Consider the following 22,896-nt stretch of genomic DNA (forward strand, 5'->3'; position numbering starts at 1 on the left):
GAGGAGCGTTCGCGAGCCCCGGGAGCGGTCGAAGCCGAGTGCGCGCGCATTATTCCCGCTCCACGCCTCGGAGCACAGAGCGGGACGCTCGGAGTTTGAAGCTCGTTGCAGCATCCTGCTTACCCTGGGGAATTGTGACAAATCATTAAATGTATCAGAATGGAATTATAATAACTACGTTACTGGACGACCAGGTCTACCAATTCCTGTTGCTCTTCGGTGGCCGGCATCCACGGATCGCGCATCTTGCATGTGCGTCCAAAAGAAGACAGCGCTTCCGCGGAAAACTCCTTTCTGACAGTCTTGGCGTTTCGGTGGCTTCTTGGCACTTTATCTTAACTACTGCTGCATGGTACTTTTACAGACAGCACTTTGATACTTGCTCTATCGGGTTAAAAAAAAAAGTTTTCCTCAACAAAATACCTCCGTGAATGAGGGACGGGAATTGATGAAAGCGCAAGATCGCTACGTGGATGAGCCAAATCGCCCTTTCCTAGATGCCCCTTGTCTGGGAGTTTGCAATAATTCCAGCGATGCAGTAACAAAAAAACAAACAAAGAAAAAACAAAAACAAAACCCCAAAAAACCACACCTTATGTTTCTGCACCATCTTATAGTACTTAAAACACCGTTAAATACGTGGCTTCGTTTGAACACCGAACCACCCTTTGAAGTAGTCGGGACAGGTATTAGGTTATAGCCGTTTTATAGCTAAGAAATAGGCTCAGCAATACTCAGTCGTTTGCCCCCAGGCACACATGCAACATTAGTAAGTAGACAGCATTAATAAGTAGACGTGGGCAAGCCCAGACTAGAAGTCCAGACACTTTGACCCTGGTCGCCAGGTATATCACTCCTCACAGTTCCCAAGTAGAGCTTAGCAATACCTGATGTATTTGTCCTCTGGGAATTTATTTAAAACCCTCTTAAAGTATTTGCATTTTTCTTTAAAAAATTTTTTTAAAAATATTTATTTATTTTTGAGAGAGACAGAGAGACAGAGTGTGATCAGAAGGGCAGGGAGAGAGGGAGACATAGAATCTGAGGCAGGCTCCAGGCTCTGAGCTGTCAGCACAGAGCCACCTGTGGGCCTCAAACTCAAGAACTCACCTGAGTTCATGACCTGAGCCCAAGTTGGTCGCTTAATGGACTGAGCCACCCAGGTGCCCCTAAAGTTTATTATAATTTTTTATAGTTTATTGATTTACTTTGGTGGGGTGGGAGTATCAGCAGGAGGGGGAGCAGAGGATCTGAAGTGGCCTCCATGTCCATACCATAGAGCTCAATGTGGGGTTCAAACCCACCAACCGTGATTGTGACTTGAGCCCAAGTAGGATGCTAAACTGACTGAGCCACCCAGGCTCCCCAAAGTATTTGCATTTTCAGTCTCTACCCACGCTTTGAAAAACAAGTTCTCTAAGTCACATCCAGTCTTTTTGTTCTCAAACCACCTCTAAGCTTCGAAAAGTAAGAGCAGTTTTGAATTTTGTGGTGTTTTAAATCATCTCTTGGTCCTTTATTATTTTATCCAAACATTTCATATGTGATTGTAGGATTTAAGTTTTTTTGACATCCTTCAATGGAAGGACTTTATCTCTGTGAATATTATAGTTGCTTCTCTCTGAACTTTCTTCAGATTTGTTATATCTTTCTTGTGCTCATTGATCCCCTCTTTACTTCCTTGAAAAGATATTTCTTTCCAGTCTGTATTACTTCATTTTCCCCCCACTCACTCCATACATCTCTCCTACCCCAATCCTTGAAGGTTTGGAGATTGTAGTATTCCCTTGTCTGAAATAGATTCTCCTTTAGCTGGTAAAGTTCTCTTCAACTGAGCATACAAGTGTGGGCAATGGACAAGAAGTACATAGAAAAGTGAGAAAATACAGAGGAAATAGGCCCATCCAGTTGAAGCAAAGACTCTGGCGGCCACTTCCTATTACCTACACTGTTATAATACTTAACCCTAAAGGCATAATTGAACCTTATCTAAATTCAAGCCACCTACCATTATTTTTCCTTCCTTTTTCTTTCTTTTTTTTTTTTTTTGGCAAAAATAAAAAAGTCCCACAAAACAAAATACCCCCATACCACTTTATTCCAACCTTTATCCAAAAATGTGAGAAGTGTTAAAAATGAGCTTCAGATGCTGACCTCCAACCTCATAGCAAATGGGAAGAGAGGGTCAGGGTAGAAGTTCACTGGATAGGGGCACCTCGATGGTTCATCAGTTGAGTGTCCAACTTTGGCTCAGGTCATGATCTCACAGTTCGTAGGTTCAAGCCCCTCATTGGGCTCTGTGCTGACAGCTTGGAGCCTGAAGTCAGCTTTGGATCCTGTGTCTCCCTCTCTCTCTGTGCCTCCCCCACTTGTTTTCTCTCTCTCTCTCCCTCTCTCAAAAATAAACATTAAAAAGAATTAAGAAGTTCACTGGATAGAAGTTCTCCACTCCTGGAGAAAAGGGAAGCCACAGGCATGGTATAGGATTAGAAGAACACTAGGGTCCTTTGGAAAATGAGACCCTTTCTCTCCTAAGACCTCCCCTACCTGCAACCCTCCTCTTCAACAGTGAAGACCCATTTAAAATTCTTGACACCTGTACAGGAATCTGGTCCATAGCATATGTGGTGGGCAGCTAGCTGACCAAAAAGGGCTTAGGGCCCACCCCCTGCTTCTTGGCAGGTAAAATTGGGCACAACTCAGCTTCCACCTCCTCACTCCTCTCTTCTCTCTCTTTCTCAGAAATGTCATGGCTCACAAAAATAATCTGGTACCACCAGGTGATCCGGACAGGACCAGAACCTGACTTCAGGCAGAAGGTTACAGGTAATTGGAGCCGGATGTCAGCCAACTGAGTTGGCAGGACATTTGAGGTTGGTCACAAGGACTGCAGTCTCCTGGCGGTCATGGTTCCAGGCCACCATTTTTTTTTTTTTTTTTTTGGATTCAAATATTTATTTCTTTTTTGTGGTGAAGTAAATACAGTAATGTGTTTTATTTTATTTATTTATTTTTTAATTACATATAATTTATTGTCAAATTGGTTTCCATACAACACCCAGTGCTCATCCCAACAGGTGCCCTCCTCAATGCCCATCACCCACTTTCCCCTCTCCCCCACTCCCACCAGGCCACGATTTCTACCACATTACACTTATCTTTGGCCCCCTCAGTGAGGCAAAGCATGGTCAAAGTCCATGCGTGCTCCACATTATCCTTTTCTTTAACCTTGGAGGTGAAAGAGTTGGGATGGCTAGAGTGCTCATCACTGAAGAAAAAAAGGAATGGGTGGCCTGCAGACCTTCAGACCTCCAAAACACCCCACCTGGCTGAGTTCCTCTGACTTAAGACTGCTAAGGCCAGTGGCTGTGCTGCAAGGTATTTTCCATTAGTTTATTTTTGTCTTAATCAGCTAAATATTGCATTAATATTAAAATATTAATAAAAATACTAAAAATTGCATTGTCCATACCACTTCTTGATAATTTATTAAAATATTAAATAAGATAAGTCCCCATCACAGGCCCCGTGGTTCAGTCAGTTAAGCCTCCGACTTCAGCTCAGGTCATGATCGTGCTGTTCATGAGTTCGATCCCTGTGTGGGGCTCTGTGCTGACAGCTCAGAGCCTGGAGCCTGCCTCGGATTCTGTGTCTCCCTCTCTCTCTGCCCCTCCCCAGCTCTCTCTCTGTCTCTGTCTCTCTCTCAAAAATAAATAAACATTAAACATTATTTTTTTAAAAATTAAGTCCCTATCATTTACACTTTCTCACTTATTCCCAACCGTCCTTTTTTGACTTTGGTTCTGTTTCCTAGACACAATTTTGAAAACAAATGAAAATAAAATGAACAACAATAGAACTCTAAAATTCCAGGGTAATGTAGTTTTCCTAAAAGCCTTTGATATGGAAATCTATCAAAGGCTTTTGGAAATACCAGATAAGGTCTGCTGGTTCTACCTTGTCCTTTGGTCCATCTGCATATTCAGAGAACTCTAGTAGACTAGAGTTGGGTATGATTTGCTTTCACAGAAACTAAGCATTGGTGTTCCACCATTTTTTCCACCCTATAATTCATCTACCTTGTATGTGTCTAGTTGTGTCTAGATGCGTCTAGTTCAATTTAGTCCAACAGGTTTTTTTTTTTTAAAGCATTCAATACCATGTGCCAAGCACAGTGCCAATGCTCAGGCTAAAAAAACAAATCATTCTTTGCCCTTGAGAAGCTTAGAGTCTAAACAGGAAGACAGACTGGAGGGGGGAAGGCTAGTGCTGAGATAATTCAGTAGTGGTGAACAGCACAAGTCCTAGACTTACACAGATCTGAATGGGTATGTGACTACAAGCCAGGACAATCAAAATCCTTTCTGGAAATTTCTGCCAGGCTATCCTAGGATATGTTTCCTCTTAATCTGTTTCTCTGGGATTATGACCTTAAAGGACAATGTCGATCTTTTTTACCTGCGAGGAGAAAGCCATGAGGAATAGGAGAGAAGGAAGATCACATGCAGAAAGAAACAGAGAACTTAACAGAAAGGGGAGTCATGACATCATTTGAACTCTTGGAATTTTGTTTTTAAGTAATTTCTACACCCAACTGGGGCTCCAACTCACAACCCTGAGATCAAGGGTCCCATGCTCTAACAACTGAGCCAACCAGGTGCCCCTTACTTTCCTTTTTAAACATCTTAAACTTGTTGGGTGTGAGTAAGAACAGTGGGTTTCTGTCACTTGGAATCAAGAGTCCTAAACTTATGTTCTGTTCCTCTTCCTGTTCCCTCCATCAGCAAAGGGTACCCCATCCACCTGGACACCTATGCTGAAAACCTGAGTCATATCTTGCTTTAACTTTGTCTTCTACTTTCTGCTACTCCAGTCTGTTCCTTCCTTTTTCTACCATACATAACCATTCATTGAAGACCCTTCCTAGGCTCCATTCTGGAATACAGTATGGAAGCCAGGTTTTTGAAATGAAAAAAGGGAAAATTCTATTTCTTCTTATGCTTTGCTCATAATGATTCTGTTTCCAAATGTTTTTCTGGATCTCTTAGAGTCTAAAGTATTAAGTGAAATGAAAACACAAGTGTCAAAGTGCCCAGGAGAATGACTGGTACTTTGAAAGATGTGAAAGATGTCTTCCCGATCCCAGGAAGAAAAAAAAAATTCTTATCACCAGAAATAGAGAATCAGAGAGTTAAAGATTAGGGGAAAAGAAGTGAGACAGAAGTAACCATACAAGATAATATCATATATTGTATTATTGCATTTCATCCTTTCTAAGATGCCCCCCCCTTTTTTTTTACATTTTTTAACAATACTGAAATTTGTTGTCTTACAATTTTTTAAGAAAGGTTATTTATTAATTTTGAAAGAGGTGGGAGACGGAAATGGAGAGAGGGAGAGAGAGAGAGAAAGAGAATCCCGAGGAGGCTCTACACTGACAGTGCAGAGCCTGACATGGGGTCTGAACCCACAAACCATGAGATCATAACCTGAGCTGAAGTCGGATGCTTTACCGACTGAGCCACCCAGGCATCCCGTCTTACATTTTTTTTAATGTTTATTTATTTTTGAGAGAGAGACAGAGTGTGAGCAGGGGAGGAGCAGAGAGAGGGAGACACAGAATCTGAAGCAGGCTCCAAGCTGTCAGGACAGAGCCCGATGTGGGGCTTGAACACACAAACCATGAAATCATGACCTGACCTGAAGTTGGACACTTAACCGGCTGAGCCACCCAGGTGCCCCTACATTTTTTTTTAAAGATTTTGTTTTTAAGTACTTTCTACACCCAACAGGGCCTGAACTCCCAACCCTGAGATCAAGAGTTGTATGCTCTACTGACCAAGCCAGCCAGGCACCCCATCTTACAATCTATAACTTCTTAGCACTGGCTCATGATTTAGTTCAATATATATATTTTTCTTAGTGAGACATTAAATAATGGCATCTTAAATTTTATAAAATTAAAAAACAGGCAAATCTTGGGGTACCTGGCTGGCTGAAATGGAAGAGCAGGCAACTCTTGATTTCAGGGTCATGAGTTTGAGCCCCATGTTGGGTATAGTTCGAGATGAATAAATAAATAAATCTAAAACATTTTTTTAAATGGGACTTAACATTGTGTTAAAAAAAGGGGGGGCAAAGCTAAATCATTTGGTTTATAGATATAGAAACCCTAAACTCTAGGGAAAGGCAAGGATGAGTAATGGTGATACAATCTCAAGTATTTAAGATGCTATGGAACATTCTGGAGGTCTAATTGGCAAGCATGCCAGCCAGTTCTTAATCCTTTGGAAGGATATGTTTCCCCCATGAAACCTAGAGATGTAATTTGCCTCAGTTTCTCCAGCATCCTACTTCCAGGATCATCCTCCCACATCGTCACGGCCCTGCATCCATTTCCCACTCTCCTTCTTCATAATTCCTCATTTTTCCCAATTAAGTGGTTTGAGTTGGATTGACCCCATGTTTTGTACCTGGTTGCCTGATTTAAATTTTTTAGCAAATGCTATTCCCCTGACTTTAAAGATTAGTTCAGGGAGGATATGGAACCCCGTCAAGAACCAGGATGTGGTGAAATGTTCACTAGGACTTCTGGAAGAGAAAAATCTCTTCTTCCACAGAAGATGCTGGAAGGGTCTTTCCCTCTTCCCATTGAATATGACTGAAAGAGGATGTAGTCCCAGTATTTGTTCACAACCATGTTGCTAACTGAGGGAAATCTGCCTTAAGGTAATATTAACTTGTTCCTTAAGAAAAACTGACACCCTGGTGACATCATTAGACACACTTAATCAGGCCTTATTCGAAACTAGTCCTCCTTCTGGCCTTTCCACTTATGTGAGCCAATCCATTTTATTATTAGGTTTTCTGTAACATTCATTCAAAGTAGTCTTTTTTAACATTTTTATTTATTTTGAGAGAGAAGCAGAGAGTGTGAGTGGGGAGGGGCAGAGAGAGAGGGAGAGAGAATGCCAGAGCAGGCTCCACACGGTCAGCACAGAACCTGACACGGGGCTCAATCCCATGAACGAGGACCTGGGCTGAAATCAAGGGTCAGATGCTATCCAGGTGCCCCTCATTCAAAGTGGTCTTAACTAATACATACATGACCTCATTTAATCTCCACATCAGCATTTTAAGGGAGATATTATTATACCAACTTTAGGGCTTTGCGGCTAGTAAATGATAGTATGGAGGTCTGACCTTTGATATTTTGGCCTCAATTACCAATGCCTTTCCATTCTAGCATAACAGAAATCCATTGAAGAATTTCTGGATGTGGTTCAGGAGAGGAAGAGGAATGTCAAATTTAAGAACTAAAAGGTGGGAGAAGAAAACTAAAATAGTTTTCATCACATGTAATTTTTTTGAAAAAAGAATCCAGCAGTTCTTTCTCAGGGCTCTTTATAATAATGGACCAAGGCGCTTACTGGATCTCTCGTTACAGTCGTGCTGGCAATTCGAAAGTATGTTACTAATGTTACCAATTGCATCACTCGGGAATGTTTTTCCCACCTCTGTAACTCTTCTGCTTTTGCTTCTTGCTTATTTGAGTTTCTCTGTCTTTGAGGTCATGCAATTGTAAAGACAGTCACAAATAGATCCAGAGAGACGCCCTGCATTCTGCAAAGACCTTTGGTCCTTGAATAGCCATTAAATGTGTTTTTCTAGAAAGGAGAAGAAGTCAAGGTGTTTGGGCCGGAGGTGGTGCAGCCTTCATTCATTATATAATTTTCTAGAACCCTAACACCAGTTTGTTTAGGGCATGAACATTTATAAAAATCACATTAAAAAGAAGCCAGTGGGCGAGTGTGCATTACTTGTTCATTGTATATAGAGCTCGCAAATCAAAAAACCTGATCGCTAGGCTATGGCTCTAATTATGCCCTTTTATACAACTGCAGCAGGAATGTCCCATATTGTAGGTCACCGAGAATATATTGAATCCAGGGCCCGCTAAGGCCTTTCCTGAAAATTGTAGAGGTTTGAGTTAACAGAGCTAGTCTTTTGTGACTTGGAGAATTTAAACGGAGGAAGGTTGTTTGTACCTGTAATTTGAGAAGCTTAAAGTACCACCTCCTGGGGTAGGGGTAGGCGGCGGGGAGCTTAATTGTGTCGTGGCTGAATTTGGAGTCAGATTTACTGACAAGGTCAGAAGTAATTTAAAGTTTTTGTCACAGAGGAAGACCTAAAATGCTTGATTCTCACATCAACAGCACTGTCTGTAGCCTAAACTTTTAAGATTGGGATTAGTTCAGGCAGGGTTGTCGTTCATTGAGATCGTTTTTAACTTACTTCAGCATTTTTTGTTACTCTGTTTTAATAAAAAAAATCATTGAGATCGTTTTTAACTTACTTCAGCATTTTTTGTTACTCTGTTTTAATAAAAAAAAAAAAAAGCCGGGGGGGAACCTCAAGAAGACAAAACTTGAGTAATAGTGCCTTCATTAAGACTCTTTTGGTTGCAAGTGATAGAAATCCAGCTACCACTAATCTGAACCAAAAAGCAGCATTCAGCCTTGGCTGACTCAGTTGGTAGACCATGTGACTCTTGATCTTGGGGTTGTGAGTTCAAGTCCCACATGGGGTGAAGAGATAACTTTAAAAAAAAAACAGGATTTATCATTAAAAAAAATAATAAAGTGGCCCCAAACTCAAGGACAAGACATTCACCCAAGCTTTAAGAACAATAAGAAACAGGAATTTGAATATGGTCTGGATGTTCCTTCTGTCCCTTTTCTCTGCTTTTTCAGTGGCCTGCTTTCATTATTAACTCACCATGGAAGGGCTTTTTCTGTAGGTAGAAAAAAACAAAACAAAATATGGCTCCTTAGACTGTTCATCGCATAAAGCAGTCTGAGTTCCAGGATGCTGGTCCCAAGCATAACATCCCTACAGAAGGGCTCTTTGGCCTGGTATTTGTCAGGAACCCAACTTTAAACTAATCAACTGGGACCAGGAAATGGGGCAAGGCTGTATTACATCAGCTCTCACGGGATTCATTATGTAACCAGGTGTTCAAACTATGGGGATTTAGAAGTCCCCTGGATCATTTTAGGGGTCTTGCGATGTCAAAATTAATTTTCATGAAAACCAATTAAACAAAAATTATTTTTGTAATAAAGCTAAGATATTTGACCTTTTCACTCATTCTCTGCAGAGGGGATGATGGAATTTTCCAGAGGCTGCGTGACATGGGATATCAACATAGACTGAATGCAAAAGCAGATGTGAAAATTCATGTGGCCAAATCTTCTATTGGGTCATGCTTTAAAGAAATTTTAAAAAGTAGAAGAATGCCACTCTTCTGTCACTGTCGTTGATGCAAGATGAACAAACCTTTTAGAATTTCTTTAAAAAAAAAGAAGAGAGTTTTCCTTTTTTTAAATGTTTATTTATTTTAGAGACAGAGAGACAGAGCACAAGCAGGGGAGGGTCAGAGAGCCAAAGACAGAATCTGAAACAGGTTGCAGGCTCTGAGCTGTCAGCACAGAGCCCAATGCGGGGCTCAAGCCCACAAACCCGTGAGATCATGATCTGAGCTGAAGTCGACGCTTAAGCGACTGAGCCACCCAGGTGCCAAGAGGAGGAGAGTTTTCTTAGAGTGGAGTAAGGACAGCTGCCCAGGATATACAATCTTCACAAGGAAGAGAGTGTTCCAGAGAAGTCATGTTTAATACAGGGTTGTATATGTTTTTTGTTACATCAAGAGTTACAAATCATCACGATGAAGGACATTCCAGAAAATTACAGGATTTATCTTATGCTTTTAGTTTGTGCAACGTTACAGGCTTCGGAGGTATATGGGAACGGAACTTAGGGGGATTTTTTACTCTTATCTTTAGTTTGAAATGTTTCTTTTAGGTTATTTGCTAACGAAGCAGATGTACAATGTGTGCTTGGGGCAGAAACAGAGCTCAAGCTTTGAAGTCATTCTGACCGTAGTAAAAGTTAAACTATAGTTTCCCTGGGGGCCCAGGAGAAGGGCCCGCAAACATTAAAAATTGATAATTTCCAGGGTGCCTGGGTGACTCGGTCGGTTAAGTGTCTGATTTCGGCTCAAGTCATGATCTTGCGGTTTGTGGGTTTGAGCCCAGCGTTGGGCTCTGTGCTGACAGCTCAGAGCCTGGAGCATGCTGCACATTCTGTGTCCCCCTTTCTTTCTGCCTCTACCCTGCTGATGCTCTCTCTCTCTCTCTCTCTCGCCCTCTCAAAAATAAACATTAAAAAAAAATTTTTAAAGTAGAACATTTCCTTTATCATTATTAAAAAAATTGTATTTCATAATGTTATTTATGTTAGTATGTGCTGGGTTTGTTGCTTTTTTTTTTTTTTAATATTTCATTTTTAAGTGATCTCTACACCAGTGTGCAGTTAGAATTTACAAGCCCTAGATCAAGAGTCTCATGCTGTATTGAATAAGCCAGCCAGGCAGGCGCCGCTGTTACTGGGTTTTTTTTTGTTGTTTATTATTATTTTTTTTAATGTTTATTTATTTTTAAGAGAGACAGAGACAGAGTGCGAGCGGGGCAAGGGCAGAGAGAAAGGGAGACAGAATACAGAACAGGCTCCAGGCTCTGAGCAAGCTGTCAGCACAGAGCCCGAAGTGGGGCTCGAACCCACAAACCGCGAGATCATGACCTGAGCCAAAGTTGGATGCTTAACCAACTGAGCCACCCAGGCGCCCCTGTTTTTAAATTTTTTTAATGTTTATTCATTTTTGAGAGAGAGAGAGAGAGAGAGAGAGATTGTGAGTGAGCAGGGGAGTGGCAGAGGGAGAGGCAGGCGCAGAATCCAAAGCAGGCTCCAGGCTCTGACCTGTCAGCACAGAGCCCAACATGGGGCTCAAACCCACAAGCTGTGAGATCATGACCTGAGCCAAAGTCGGCCGCTTAACCGACTGAGCCACCCGGGTGCCCCTACTGTTGTTGTTGTTGTTGTTGTTGTTTTTAAGTTTTATTTATTTAAGTAATTGCAACACCCAACATGGGGCTTGAACTCAGGAGCCCGAGATCAAGAGTTGCAAGCTCTTCCAACTAAGCCAGTCAGGCAACTGTTACTGTTATTTATTTTTTTTATTACTGTTATTTTTTAAGTGAATAAATATTTAAACATTTCTTTATTTTATTTTAGTTTAGTTTAGTTTTTTGATTTAAATCCAAGTTAGTAACGTAAAGTGTAATAATGATTTCAGGAATAAAATTTAGTGACTCATCACTTACATATAGCACCCAGTGCTCATCCCAACAAGTGTCCTTAATGCCCTCACCCATTTAGCCCATCCCCCACCCAATACCCTGCCAGAAACCCTGTTTGTTCTCTGTATTTAAGAGTCTCTTGGGGCACCTGAGTGGCTCAGTTGGTTAAGCGCCCAACTTCAGCTCAGATCTTGATCTCATGGCTTGTGAGTTTGAGCCCCGCATCAGGCTCTGTGCTGACAACTCAGAGCCTGGAGCCTGCTTCGGATTCTTTGTCTCCTTCTCTCTCTGCCCCTCCCCCACTCATGCTCTGTCTCTTTGTCTCTCAAAAAAAAAAAAAAATAAACATTAAAAAAAAAGGGTCTCTTATGGTTTGTCTCCCTCTCTGTTTTTATATTACTTTTGCTTCCCTTCCCTTATGTTCATCTGTTTTGTTTTTTAAATTCCACATATGAGTGAAATCATATGATATCTGTCTTTCTCTGACTTATTTTGCTTAGCATAATACACTCTCGTTCCATCCACTTTGTTGCAAATGGCAATATTTCATTCTTTTTCATCTCCAAGAAATATTCCATTGTATGTTTACATATCACATCTTCTTTATCCATTCATCAGTTGATGGACATTTAGGCTCTTTCCATACTTGACTATTGTTGATGGTGCTGCTGTAAATATTGGGGTGCATGTGCCCCTTCGAATCAGCATTCCTGTATCCTTTGGATACTACTAGCAATTGCCTAGTAGTGCAATTGCTAAGTCGTAGGATAGTTCTATTTTTAATTTTTGAGGAACTTCGATACTTTTCTCCAGACTGGCTGCACTAGTTTGCATTCCCACCAACAGTGCCAGAGGGTTCCTCTTTCCTCGCCAACATCTGTTGTTGCCTGACTTGTTAATTTTAGCCATTCTGACAGATGTGAGGTGATATCTCATTGTGGTTTTGATTTGTATTTCCCTGATGAGGAGTGATGTCGAGCATTTTTTCATGTGTCTGTTAGCCATCTGTAAGTCTTCTTTGGAAAAGTATATGTTCGTGTCTTCTGCCCATTTCTTCACTGAATTATTTGTTTTTTGGGGTGTTGAATTTATAAGTTCTTTATAGATTTGGATACTAACCCTTTATCTGAAATATCATTTACAAATTTTCTTCTCCCATTCTGTCAGTTGCCTTTTAGTTTTGCTGATTGTTTCTTTTGCTGTGCAGAAGCTTTTTATCTTGATGAGGTCCCCAATAGTTCATTTTTTGCTTTTGTTCCTTTGCCACTGGAGACACGTCAAGTAAGAAGTTGCTGCAGCCAAGGTCAGAAAGGTTGTTGCCTGTTTTCTCCTGTAGGATTTTGATGGCTTCTTGTCTTACATTAAGGTCTTTCATCCATTTTGAGTTTATTTTTGTGTATGGGGTAAGAAAGTGTCCAGGTTTATTCTTCTGGATGTTACTGTCCAGTTCTCCATCACCATATGCTAAAGAGACTATCAATATTCTTTTTGCTTTGTCGAAGACTAGTTGACAATTCATTTGCGGGTCCACTTCTGGGTTCTCTATTCTGTTCCATTGATCTATGTGTCTATTTTTATGTCAATAACATACTGTCTTGATGACTACAGCTTTGTAATACAGGCTAAAGTCTGGATTGTGATGCCTCCAGCTTTGGTTTTCTTTTTCAGGATTGCTTTGGCTATTTGGGGTCTTTTCTGGTTCCATACAAATTTTAGAGTTGTTCTAGCTCTGGGAAGAATACTGGTGCAATTTTGATTGGGATTATATTGAATGTGTAGTTTGCTTTGGATAGTATTGGCATTTTAACAATATTTGTTCTTCCAATCCATGAGCATGGAATGTTTTTCCATTTCTTTGTGTCTTCTTCAATTTCTTTCATAAACTTTCCATAGTTTTCAGTATATAGATTTTTCACCTCTTTTATTAGGTTTATTCCTAGGTATCTTATGGTTTTCGTGCAGTTGTAAATAGGATTGATTCCTTGATTTCTCTTTCTGTTCCTTCATTATTGGTGTGTAGAAATGCAGCTGATTTATATGCATTGATTTTATGTCTTGCGACGTGGCTGAATTCATGGATCAGTTCTAGCTCAGTTTTTGGTGGAGTCCTTTCGGGTTTCCACAGAGTATCATGTCTGCAAAAGAGTGAAAGTTTGACTTCACCCTTACTGATTTGGATGCCTCTTATTCCTTTGTGTATGTCTGATTGTTGAGGCTAGGACTTCCAACAGATGTTGAATAACAGTGGTGAGAGTGGACGTCCTTGTGTTCCTGACCTTAGGGAGAAAGATTTCAGTTTTTTTCCATTGAGGATGATATTAGATGTGGGTCTTTCGAATATGGCCTTTATAATCTTGAGGTATGATCCCTTCTATCCTACTTTCTGGAGGGTTTTTATCCAGAGAGTATGTTGTATTTGTCAAATGTCTTTTTCTGCATCTATTGTGAGGATCATGTAGTTCTTATCCTTTCTTTTATTAATGGGATGTATCACATTGATTTGCAGATATTGAACCAGCCATGCAGCCCAGGGATGAATCCCACTTGACTGTGGTGGATAATTCCCCCCCCCCCCACCTCTCATCCCCTGGTAACCCCCCATTTTATTCTACGTTTCTACCAGTTCAGCTTTTTTAGGTTCCAGGTGTAAGTGATATCATACAGTATCTGTCTTCCTTTGTCTGGTTTATCTCACTAAGCATAATGTCCTCCAGCTCCATCCATGTTGTTCTGAATGGCAGGATTTCCTCCTTTCTATTGGCTGAATAATGTTCCGTTGTGTACATGTGTACGTGTGTACGTGTGTGTGTGTGTGTGTGTGTGTGTGTGTGTGTATCACATCTTCTTTATCCATTCATTCTTTGATAGACACTTAGGTTGTTTCCATATTTTGCCTGCTATAAATAATGCTTCAATAAATGGAAGTGCAGGTAAATACCTTTACAAATTGCTGTTCTCATTTCCTGTGGGTAAATACCCAGAATTGCTGGATCATGTGGGTAGTTGTAGTTTTAATTTTTTTCAGGAACCTCCATACTGGTTTTCCATGGTTGCTTGCAACAGTTCACATTCCCACCACCAGTGCACAAGGGCTCTCTTTTCTTCACATTATCACCAATGCTTATTTTCTTTTGTCTTTTTGATGGTAGCCAATTTTTAAAATTATTACTATTTTTGAGAGAAAGAGGGAGAGAGAGCATACACATGTGAGCTGCGGTGGCAGAGGGAAAGGGAGAGAGAAAATCCCAAGCAGGTTCCACACCCAGCTCAGAGATTGATCCTATGACCTGGATATCATGACCTAAGCCAAAATCAAGAGTCAGACGTTTAACTGACTGAGCTGCATAGGTGCTTAATGATAGCCATTTTTAACAGGTGTAAGGAGATAGCTCATTGTTCCTTTTTAAAGATTTTATTTTTAAGTAATTTCTGCATCCAATGTGGGGCTCATGAATTGTTCTCCCTTCGTCTGTGCTAATATTCCCTGCTCTGATATTTACTTTGACAGTATAGCCACTCCAGTTTTCTGTAAGCACTATATGCATACAATATCTCTTTCTACCATTGTACTTTTAGTCTCTCTATATCTTCATCTTTAAAATGGGTTTCTGATGTGCCTGGGTGGCTCAGTTGGTTAAGAGTGTGGCTCTTGATTGCAGCTCAGGTCATGATCTCACGTTTGTGAGATTGAGGCCCCACGTTCGGGCTCCTCACTGACAACGTGGAGCCTGCTTGGGATAATCTCTCTCTCTCTCTCTCTCTCTCTCTCTCTGCCTCTCCCCCCTTGTGCTCGCTTTCTCCTTCAAAATAAATAAAATTAAAAAATAAAATGGTTTTCTTTTAGACAGTATATAGTTGGATCTTTTTAAAAAAAATCCAATCTGACAACTTTGCTTTTTATCAATTACATTTATTTATGTTTAATATAAATGATCTAAATGTATGTAACTTTTATAGTTATCAACCATGTGGTCCAGGTTCAGATATGTCAGTTGAGACCTAGAATTTGTGACCCAGAAAACAATTTCAAAATTACAAGTTTCCATTTCAATTTTTTTCAGCTATCCTAAGGGGGGGACACACAGACTACAGCAATCCTTCTCACAATTTTCCTTCATTTTTCTTTCTACTTTACTCACAAAGTTAGGACTCTTCACACTTCTTTCTTTTCGACTCTTCGGAAGATTGTTCCTAAAAGTATCTTCAAAAGGTATCTTCAAAAGGTATTTCTGACACCTTTCTTGGAGGGTAAAGTAGAGGATGAAATTGAGTGGGCAAAACTGGAGTCCTCTTTGGTCCGTAGAAGGAGAGAAACATCTGGGAACAGTCATACATCAATATATTTTGTCTAGTCGTGCTCTCCCATGGTTAGTCTCATGGCTACAAAGAGATGACCACTATCTAAATTTCCCACATATGTTCATTCTCTCTTTTCACAATGCAGTCCCTTCCTTGCCTATTTTGTCAGCCTCTGCTGTTTGGGAGGGGGTATAATTCCCCTCAGCATTTAATCCTCCACTCTCTCTGGACAGTGTCTTTAGTAGGGAAAGGAAAAGAGAGCACAGAGGTATGAGCATTCATTCATTCATTCAACAAAGATTTACTGATTACCTACTATGTGTGAGGTGCTCTTTGGAGTGTGTTCTGGTAAGCAAGTCAGACAAGATGCCTGCCCTTGTGATACTCACCTCCTAGCAAAAGAGACACACAATTAACAAACAAAATGTATACGTTCAGATGATCCTTATGGGCCATGAAGAAAATCAAGCAGAGAAGGGGAAAGAGAGCAGTTGGCAGCAGGGTCAGAGCTGTTTTTTGCAGGGCAGTCCAAGGACTGAATGATGTAAGGGAGTGAGCTGTGAGAATGTGTGGGGGAGATTTTCTGGGCAGGGACAAGCAAGCGAGACAGAAAAAGCTAGGTGGATCCAAGAGGCTAGGGTGACTTGGGCACTATCAGCAAAGGGGAGAGTGGAGATAGGGAGATGAGGTTAGGGAAGTGGCCAGGCACTTTCATTCAGGACCTGAATTGATCAGGATAAAATTCTAGAGCAGAGCTGTCCAAGACATGTGTGAACTATATGTGTAATTTTAAGCTTTCTAATAGCCATGTTAAAAGAAATAAAAAGAAATGGGTGTAATTAATATTTATAGTGTATTTCTAAACCAAATATACCTAAAATTAAATCATATAAAATATGTAATCAATATAAAAACTTTATTACTGAGATATTATGCATTCTTGTTTTTTTAAAGTTTATTTATTTATTTTGAGAGAGACAGAGAAAGCTTGAACAGGGGAGGGGTGGGGGTGGGGCGGATCCCAAGCAGGCTCTGAATGGTCAGCCTACATACATGGGGCTCAGACTCACAAAACTATAAGATCATGACCTGAGCCTAAATCAAGAGTTGGATGCTTAGCCAACTGAGCCACCGAAAGTGCCCCGAGATATTCTGCATTCTTTTTTCTTACTAAATGCAACGGACTCAGTGCTTGTATTCCTCTCCCCCAAATTCATATGTTGAAATTCTGACTCTTAAGGAGGTGGTATTTGGGGTGGGGCCTCTGGGAGGTGATTAGCTTATAAGGGTGGAGCCCTCACCAATGGAACTAGTGCCCCTATTTTATTTTTATTTATTATTTTTGAGAGAGAGAGACAGAGAGAGAGCACATGTGAGGGCACACACAGGCATATGGGCGGGGGAGGGGTAAAGGAAGAGGGAGAATCTTCAGCAGGGTCCACATCCAGTGCTTAGCCTGATTTAGAGCTCCATCTCACCACTGTAAGATTGTGACCTGAGCTGAAACCAAGAGTTGGATGCTTAACCGACTGAGCCACCCCAGCTCCTTGGGATTAGTGTCCTTCTAAAAGAGGTCTCAGAGAGCTCCCATGCCCCTTCTACCATGTGTGGACACGTTAAGACAGCCGTCTTTGAACCAGGAAGTGAATTTTCACCAGACACCAAATCTGCCTATACCTTGATACTGGACTTCCCAGCCTCCAGAACTATGAGGAAGAAATGTTTATTACTTAAGCCCCCCAGTCTGTGGTACTTTGCTATAGCAGCCTGAACAGACTAAGGCACTAAATTCTTGTATTTAGCAGTTACAGTCACAATTCAATTTGGATGCTAAGTTTTCATCCAAAACACTTCATCTATATTTAGACTTCATAAAAAGTATAGCTGAAAAAGTAGATTGAGATATCCAAGTTTTTCCCAATATAGAAGTTCTTCAATAACTGAATCAGTCATCAAGTTTTCAAATTAAAATTAAATTAAATAATACCAAAAATTCAGTTCTTCAGCAGTGTTTGCCACATTCCAAGGGCTCAGAAGCCACATAAGCCTGATAGATGTCATATTGGATAACACATGTGGTTAGCGGGCATCAATGACTGCAATGACCTCTCACTCCATATTTCTCCACAGAGCAGCCAGAGTGATCATTAAAAAATGGAAATCAGTTCACATTGTCCCTGCTTAGAAACCCTAGTAGCTTCCTATGACATTTAGTAAATCCCAATGGCTCAAGTGGGGCATCCACTTTGAGGCAGATGAAGAGCTTCTGTATTTATCAATCCTTCTTCTTGAAATCCCATTACAATGACAGTAAAGAAGTACAAGAGGAAATGAACCCATGAGTGAAATAAGAGGTGGAGGAGCAGGGCTGTATCAGCAATGTAGTTTTGGTGAATTTCCCTAAGATTGAAGGTAAATGTGATCTTATGGATTGGTAAAGCAGAGAAGAAGGAGCCATAGCTCTTAGCACACAAGAGGCTGCAGGGAACAACAGAGATGCTTTCCATAGCATCTCAGCTACTTAAATGATGAGCTACAAAGACCCGGAGTGGGAGGAAAGGCACAAGTTCAAGGGAACTGATGGAAAACAGTGAGTGGAAAGGATGTGTGGGTTTGCTGTTCCTCTTCTTCTCCCCCAACTTTGTGCATATTTTGGCAGTGTCCTAGGTAGTGGCTATAGAGAAATTCTTCTAAGGAAATCATGTTATGTCCTTGGATAGGAGCAGTTGGAAAGCCTAGAGCAGAACCTTACTTTGGCATGGGGGTGAGAGAGGAAGTCTTCCTTCCCACCAGTTGACAGCTTGCACACATAGATCATGTAATCAGCATTTTCATTTTGGAAAGGGACTGGTGATAGAAAACAACCCAAGTAATTCATCTGGCTCCTCATATTCGTCAATACAAAAGGACAAGCATGGGCCAGAAGAGAGTTGTGCAAAATCTCAGGACCAAAATGAATAAGAATTCACCCTAGAAGAAACAGACATTGTTCATGGGATAGCAGTGAACTTTAAAAAAAGTTGAAATTAATATTCTCAGAGAAATTTGAGGAGACAGTGCATCCATAAAATATTAATAGATGACTCTAAAAACCCCAAATATTTAATAAGTGTTAGAAATGTAACTCTAAAATGAAAATCTCAACAGAAAGGCTAGAGGAAAAAAATCAAAGGACTCTCCCAGAATGTAAAACAAGAGAACAAAAGAGAAAAGTTGAGACAGAGATGACCCATAAAGAAGAGCCAACATACATCTAATAGGTGTTTCAGATTAAAAGTAAAGAAAAAGTAGATCTCCCAGAGCCAAAGATCCATGTCTTCACCCAGTACTAACCCGTATGAATGAAGAGAGACCTGTATCTAGTCATATCTTGGAGAAACTTCACAAGCCCAAAGACAAGACTCTTAAAAAGATTTCAAAGGAAAAAAAAAAATGAAGAGTTGAGAAATGTACTGGCATCACACTTCTCATCAGTTATGCTTTATACTAGAACACAAGGAATAATGCTTTAAAAATTCTGAGGGACAATGATTTTGAGCTTAGAGTTTTATAGCCAGCCAAATTAACATGTAAGTGGGGAGCAAAGCAAAGATTTTTTTTTTTTTATATCCAAGGACTTAAGAAATTTATCACCTACAGACCACTCCTAAAAGAACTGCCTAAGGAGGTGTTACAGCAAAATGAAATAGGAATCTAAGAAATAGGAAGATAATCAATTTGCAGGAATTGGGCAATTAAAGGAAATCCTTGAACGCTAGTTGTGTAATAGGCTTAAAATATGTGAAGAAACTGTATCACTTTAGAATGGGTAAAGGTTTATTACAGCATTACATTAAAAAAAAAAGTTCCATTTTTCCTTCAAGAGCTACAAGTTTAGTGACGACATCACCTTTGCTACTGGGATGGCTCTATTTGAGCCTACCATGAATATTTGTTATATTATCAGCACAAGGGAGATAATTCTTGAGAATTAATTTACAGACAATATATGGAAAAAATAACATTAGAGAACAGAGTATGTTATAAACTCTGCCAATGAGAAGTAATGCCCATTGAGAGGGCAGAAATACAAAGAGAAGTAAGTGAAGGGGGTTGAGTGTCTCGCCTTACCCAGAAGAACACTGAGAAACACTGAACGTGGGGCTGGAGGGGCTGAGCAGGGCGAACAGGGGAGAGACATTGAGCCCACGGGCACAGGGACGAGGGGTAATCCGGGTGAAACGCCCAGGAAAACGGTCGGGGACTGAAGCGAATGTGTGTGGGGGTGAGGGTTGAGCAGATCCGGCTGAGCGTAAAGAGTGGGCGTATGGGCGGAGCCTAACAGAGTACTAGTAGAGTACTGCGCGGAAGGGGCGGGGCAGGGGCGGGGCGGAGCCGGTGGGGAGGTCACCCCTGTGGCCCCGGGCGCCTGCGCAAATCAGCCCTCTGGAAGCTCCAGCCGTCGGGCCGCGTTTCACGTCTTCTCGCGCTTGCTGTCTCCTCAGCCTCCAGTCGCTTCGCTTCACCGGACGCCATGCCCCGCCTGCTGGTTCTTCGCCTACTTCCCCGCCGCCGCGTGACCCAATTGGGGCTCCAACCCGGCCGCCGCCTGGCCCGCTCGGAGTCCCGCCGCCGCCAGCACCCCAAGTTGTCTGTGGTGAGTGGCGGCGGGCGAGGAGCGCGCAGCCGAGGCGGTGAGCGCCGCGACGGACGGGGATGAGCAGGGGACGTCGGTGACGGGCGGCCGTTGGCGGTCGGGGGAGGCGTCGGGGAGTGCGCAGAGGGCACGGGCAGAGCCGTCGTTGCGCCGCGCGGTGTCCGTCGCCGTCGAACGTCGTCTCGCCGGCTGCTTGCCCGCCAACGCGGGGAATCCTGGGCAGCACCTGCGATCCAGGGTGCAGCGGTCGGAAAGGTGGGGAGGTGGGGAAGTGGGGGGGGGGGAGGTGGGGGAGTGGGGGGGGTGGGGGGGTGGGGGGGGTGGGGGGTGGGGGGGGGTGGGGGGTGGGGGGGTGGGGTGGGGGGGTGGGGGGGGTGGGGGGTGGTGGGGGGGTGGGGGGGTGGGGGGGGGTGGGGGGGGGTGGGGGGGTGGGGGGGGTGGGGGGGGGTGGGGGGTGGGGGGGGCGGGGGGACGGAAGAAGAAAGAGGTGTTTGCTTCTCAGGTTGAAGCTGGGTCATCTAGGAAAGGAAGTCCTGCTGTTTCAGGCCTCGTGAGGCCCGCGTCACCGAACGGCCACACTCGTCGGCAGGTGGACGCGGATCTTGCTCGGCCGCGAGGGACTGGCCCGGCGAGCCGCAGGCATTAACAGCGCTTTTCGTCTTCTCTCCCAGGACAGCGCCGTTGCGCTCGTGATGGTTTTTGCGACCTTCTTAGCACCGAGCGGGTACGTGCTGAGCAATCTGAGCGACCTCAGAAGAGCGTAGGTGGAAGAAGCTGTGGAGCTGCGTTAACACCCGAGGAGCTTTCAGAAAAAGCGGTGGCTTGCTTAAAGGAGGAAAAGCGTTTAGCTGGGCTGACGCTGCAGCCATTGTGGGTATTCAGTTCACAACCGTGTGTTTTTGGTAAATATTTTGCAGTTTTTTAGTACTGTGCGTAACGTGCAGATGAGTTTGTAGACTCATTTCCAAATGTTGAATAAAGTTGAAGCATTCATGCACGGTATGTGATCTCAGATTATTTTCTTGACAGTGAAAGCTGATGAGAATTTCATGATGAAAAATAGAATAAGAAGAACGGCAACAGAAGGTCAGGGATGGCGGCGGTCATGCCATCAAATGTATTTTATGGGAGTGAATGCACGTATTTAGCGGCATCAACATTAAAAGATTAGATATGTAGCAGTAAGTAATGTAAGTTAAATGATTCTTCTTACTATTTTTAATGTTCCATTGGTACCTCCCCCTTCATTTATTTATTTTAATTTTTACTTATTTTTAAAATGTTTTTAAAGAGAAAGAGTGGGGGAGGGGCAGAGAGAGGGAGAGAGAGAATCCTGAGCAGGCTCCAGGCTCCTGGCTCCTCATGGAGTATCATCTTGTGAACCGTGAGATCATGACCTGAGTGAAATTAAGAGTCGGATGCTCAACTGACTGAGCCATGCACCCTGATTTTATTTTTATTTAGACAGCATGAGCAGGGGGAAAGGAGCAGAGGAAGAGAGAGAGAATCTTAGGCAGGCTCCATGCTCAGCGTGGAGTTTGACAACCGTGGGATCCTGACATGAACCAAAATCAAGTGTTGGATACTCAACCCACTGAGCCACCCAGCCCTGGTACTGCCCCTTTTAGTAGTGAGATCCAGACTTTCCACTGGGATAAATACAACTTTTTATTAATTTGTCTTAAGTTTGCCTCTACAGCCTGGGATTTAGTAATTATCTTTGTACTTTATTTGCACCTCTCCTTATTTATGGATTTTGTTATTTTCTATAAGTCAGGTTTGAAGAATCATATATACATTTGTTTGAATTTTAGCTCACTTTGCCAATTATTGTGACTGTGGGCAACAGACCTAAACTCAGACTGTTTCCTTGTCTATGTATGTAATGGGAACTTAAAATTGGTCTCTTGAAGGGATGTTGTGGGGGAATAAAATGCTGAACAAAAATAAGACACTTTCTAGCATAGTGCCTGAAACAGAGTAATCAATAGATAGAAGTTATTAAGAGAATATATGTTTACTAATATTCATTCAGCAAGTATTGCATTTGTTGATGTGCCAGGTATTGTCCAAGGTCAATGAACCGAAAATAGATCTCTGCCTTTGTAGGACATGGAGGACTTGCATTCTAATTACTTCAATATTGTACTTGCATTTTGAAATTTATATTGGTGTGTTAGATTTCTCCAGAGAAACTGCGACAATTTGTGTGTGTGTGTGTGTGTATGTGTATATGTGTGTACGTGTATGTGTATATGTGTGTGTATGTGTATATGTGTGTATATATATAGGGAGAGGGCGAGAGATTGATTAATTGATTTGAAGGAATTGGTTCACAGCTGTGGAAGCTAGCAAGTCCAAAATCTGCAAGGTAGAGAGTCTCTGGCAAGCTGGAGACTGGAGACTCAGGAAAGAGTTGCAGTTTGAGTCTGCAGTCAGTCGCTGGTGAAATTGAACTCTCAGGAAAAGTCAGTATTTGTCTTAAGGCCTTCAATTGCTTGGATGTGGCTTACGCACATTATAGAGGGCAATCTGCTTTAGTCAACGTCTACTGAGCTACATATTAATCCTGTCCAAAAATTACCTTCACAGAAACATCGAGAATAGCATTTGGCCAAATATCTGGGTACTGTGGCCTAGCTAACACAAAATTAAACTGTCACAATTGGGTAAAATAATTTTTCAGAGGGAAACCATGAAAACGGTGTGATACTTTTAAAATTTAAAGGTATGAGTACAGTGGCTTACTGAAATCTTACCCAC

General features: G+C 42.0%; 1 protein-coding gene across 1 annotated transcript; it reads left to right on the plus strand.

The window, feature by feature from the left end:
• The first annotated feature begins 448 nt into the window (after positions 1 to 448).
• Positions 449 to 21,317, plus strand: LOC128772839 (uncharacterized). The gene is made up of 4 exons (XM_053888739.1): positions 449 to 538; positions 19,848 to 20,133; positions 20,805 to 21,035; positions 21,163 to 21,317. Exons 1-4 carry the CDS (start codon positions 449 to 451, stop codon positions 21,279 to 21,281), a joined length of 726 nt encoding a protein of 241 aa, XP_053744714.1. The 3' UTR covers positions 21,282 to 21,317.
• The last annotated feature ends 1,579 nt before the right edge of the window (positions 21,318 to 22,896 follow it).

Source organism: Panthera pardus, unplaced genomic scaffold (genome assembly GCF_024362965.1).
Source record: "Panthera pardus isolate Hobbes unplaced genomic scaffold, ASM2436296v1 HiC_scaffold_24, whole genome shotgun sequence".
NCBI lineage: Eukaryota > Metazoa > Chordata > Mammalia > Carnivora > Felidae > Panthera > Panthera pardus.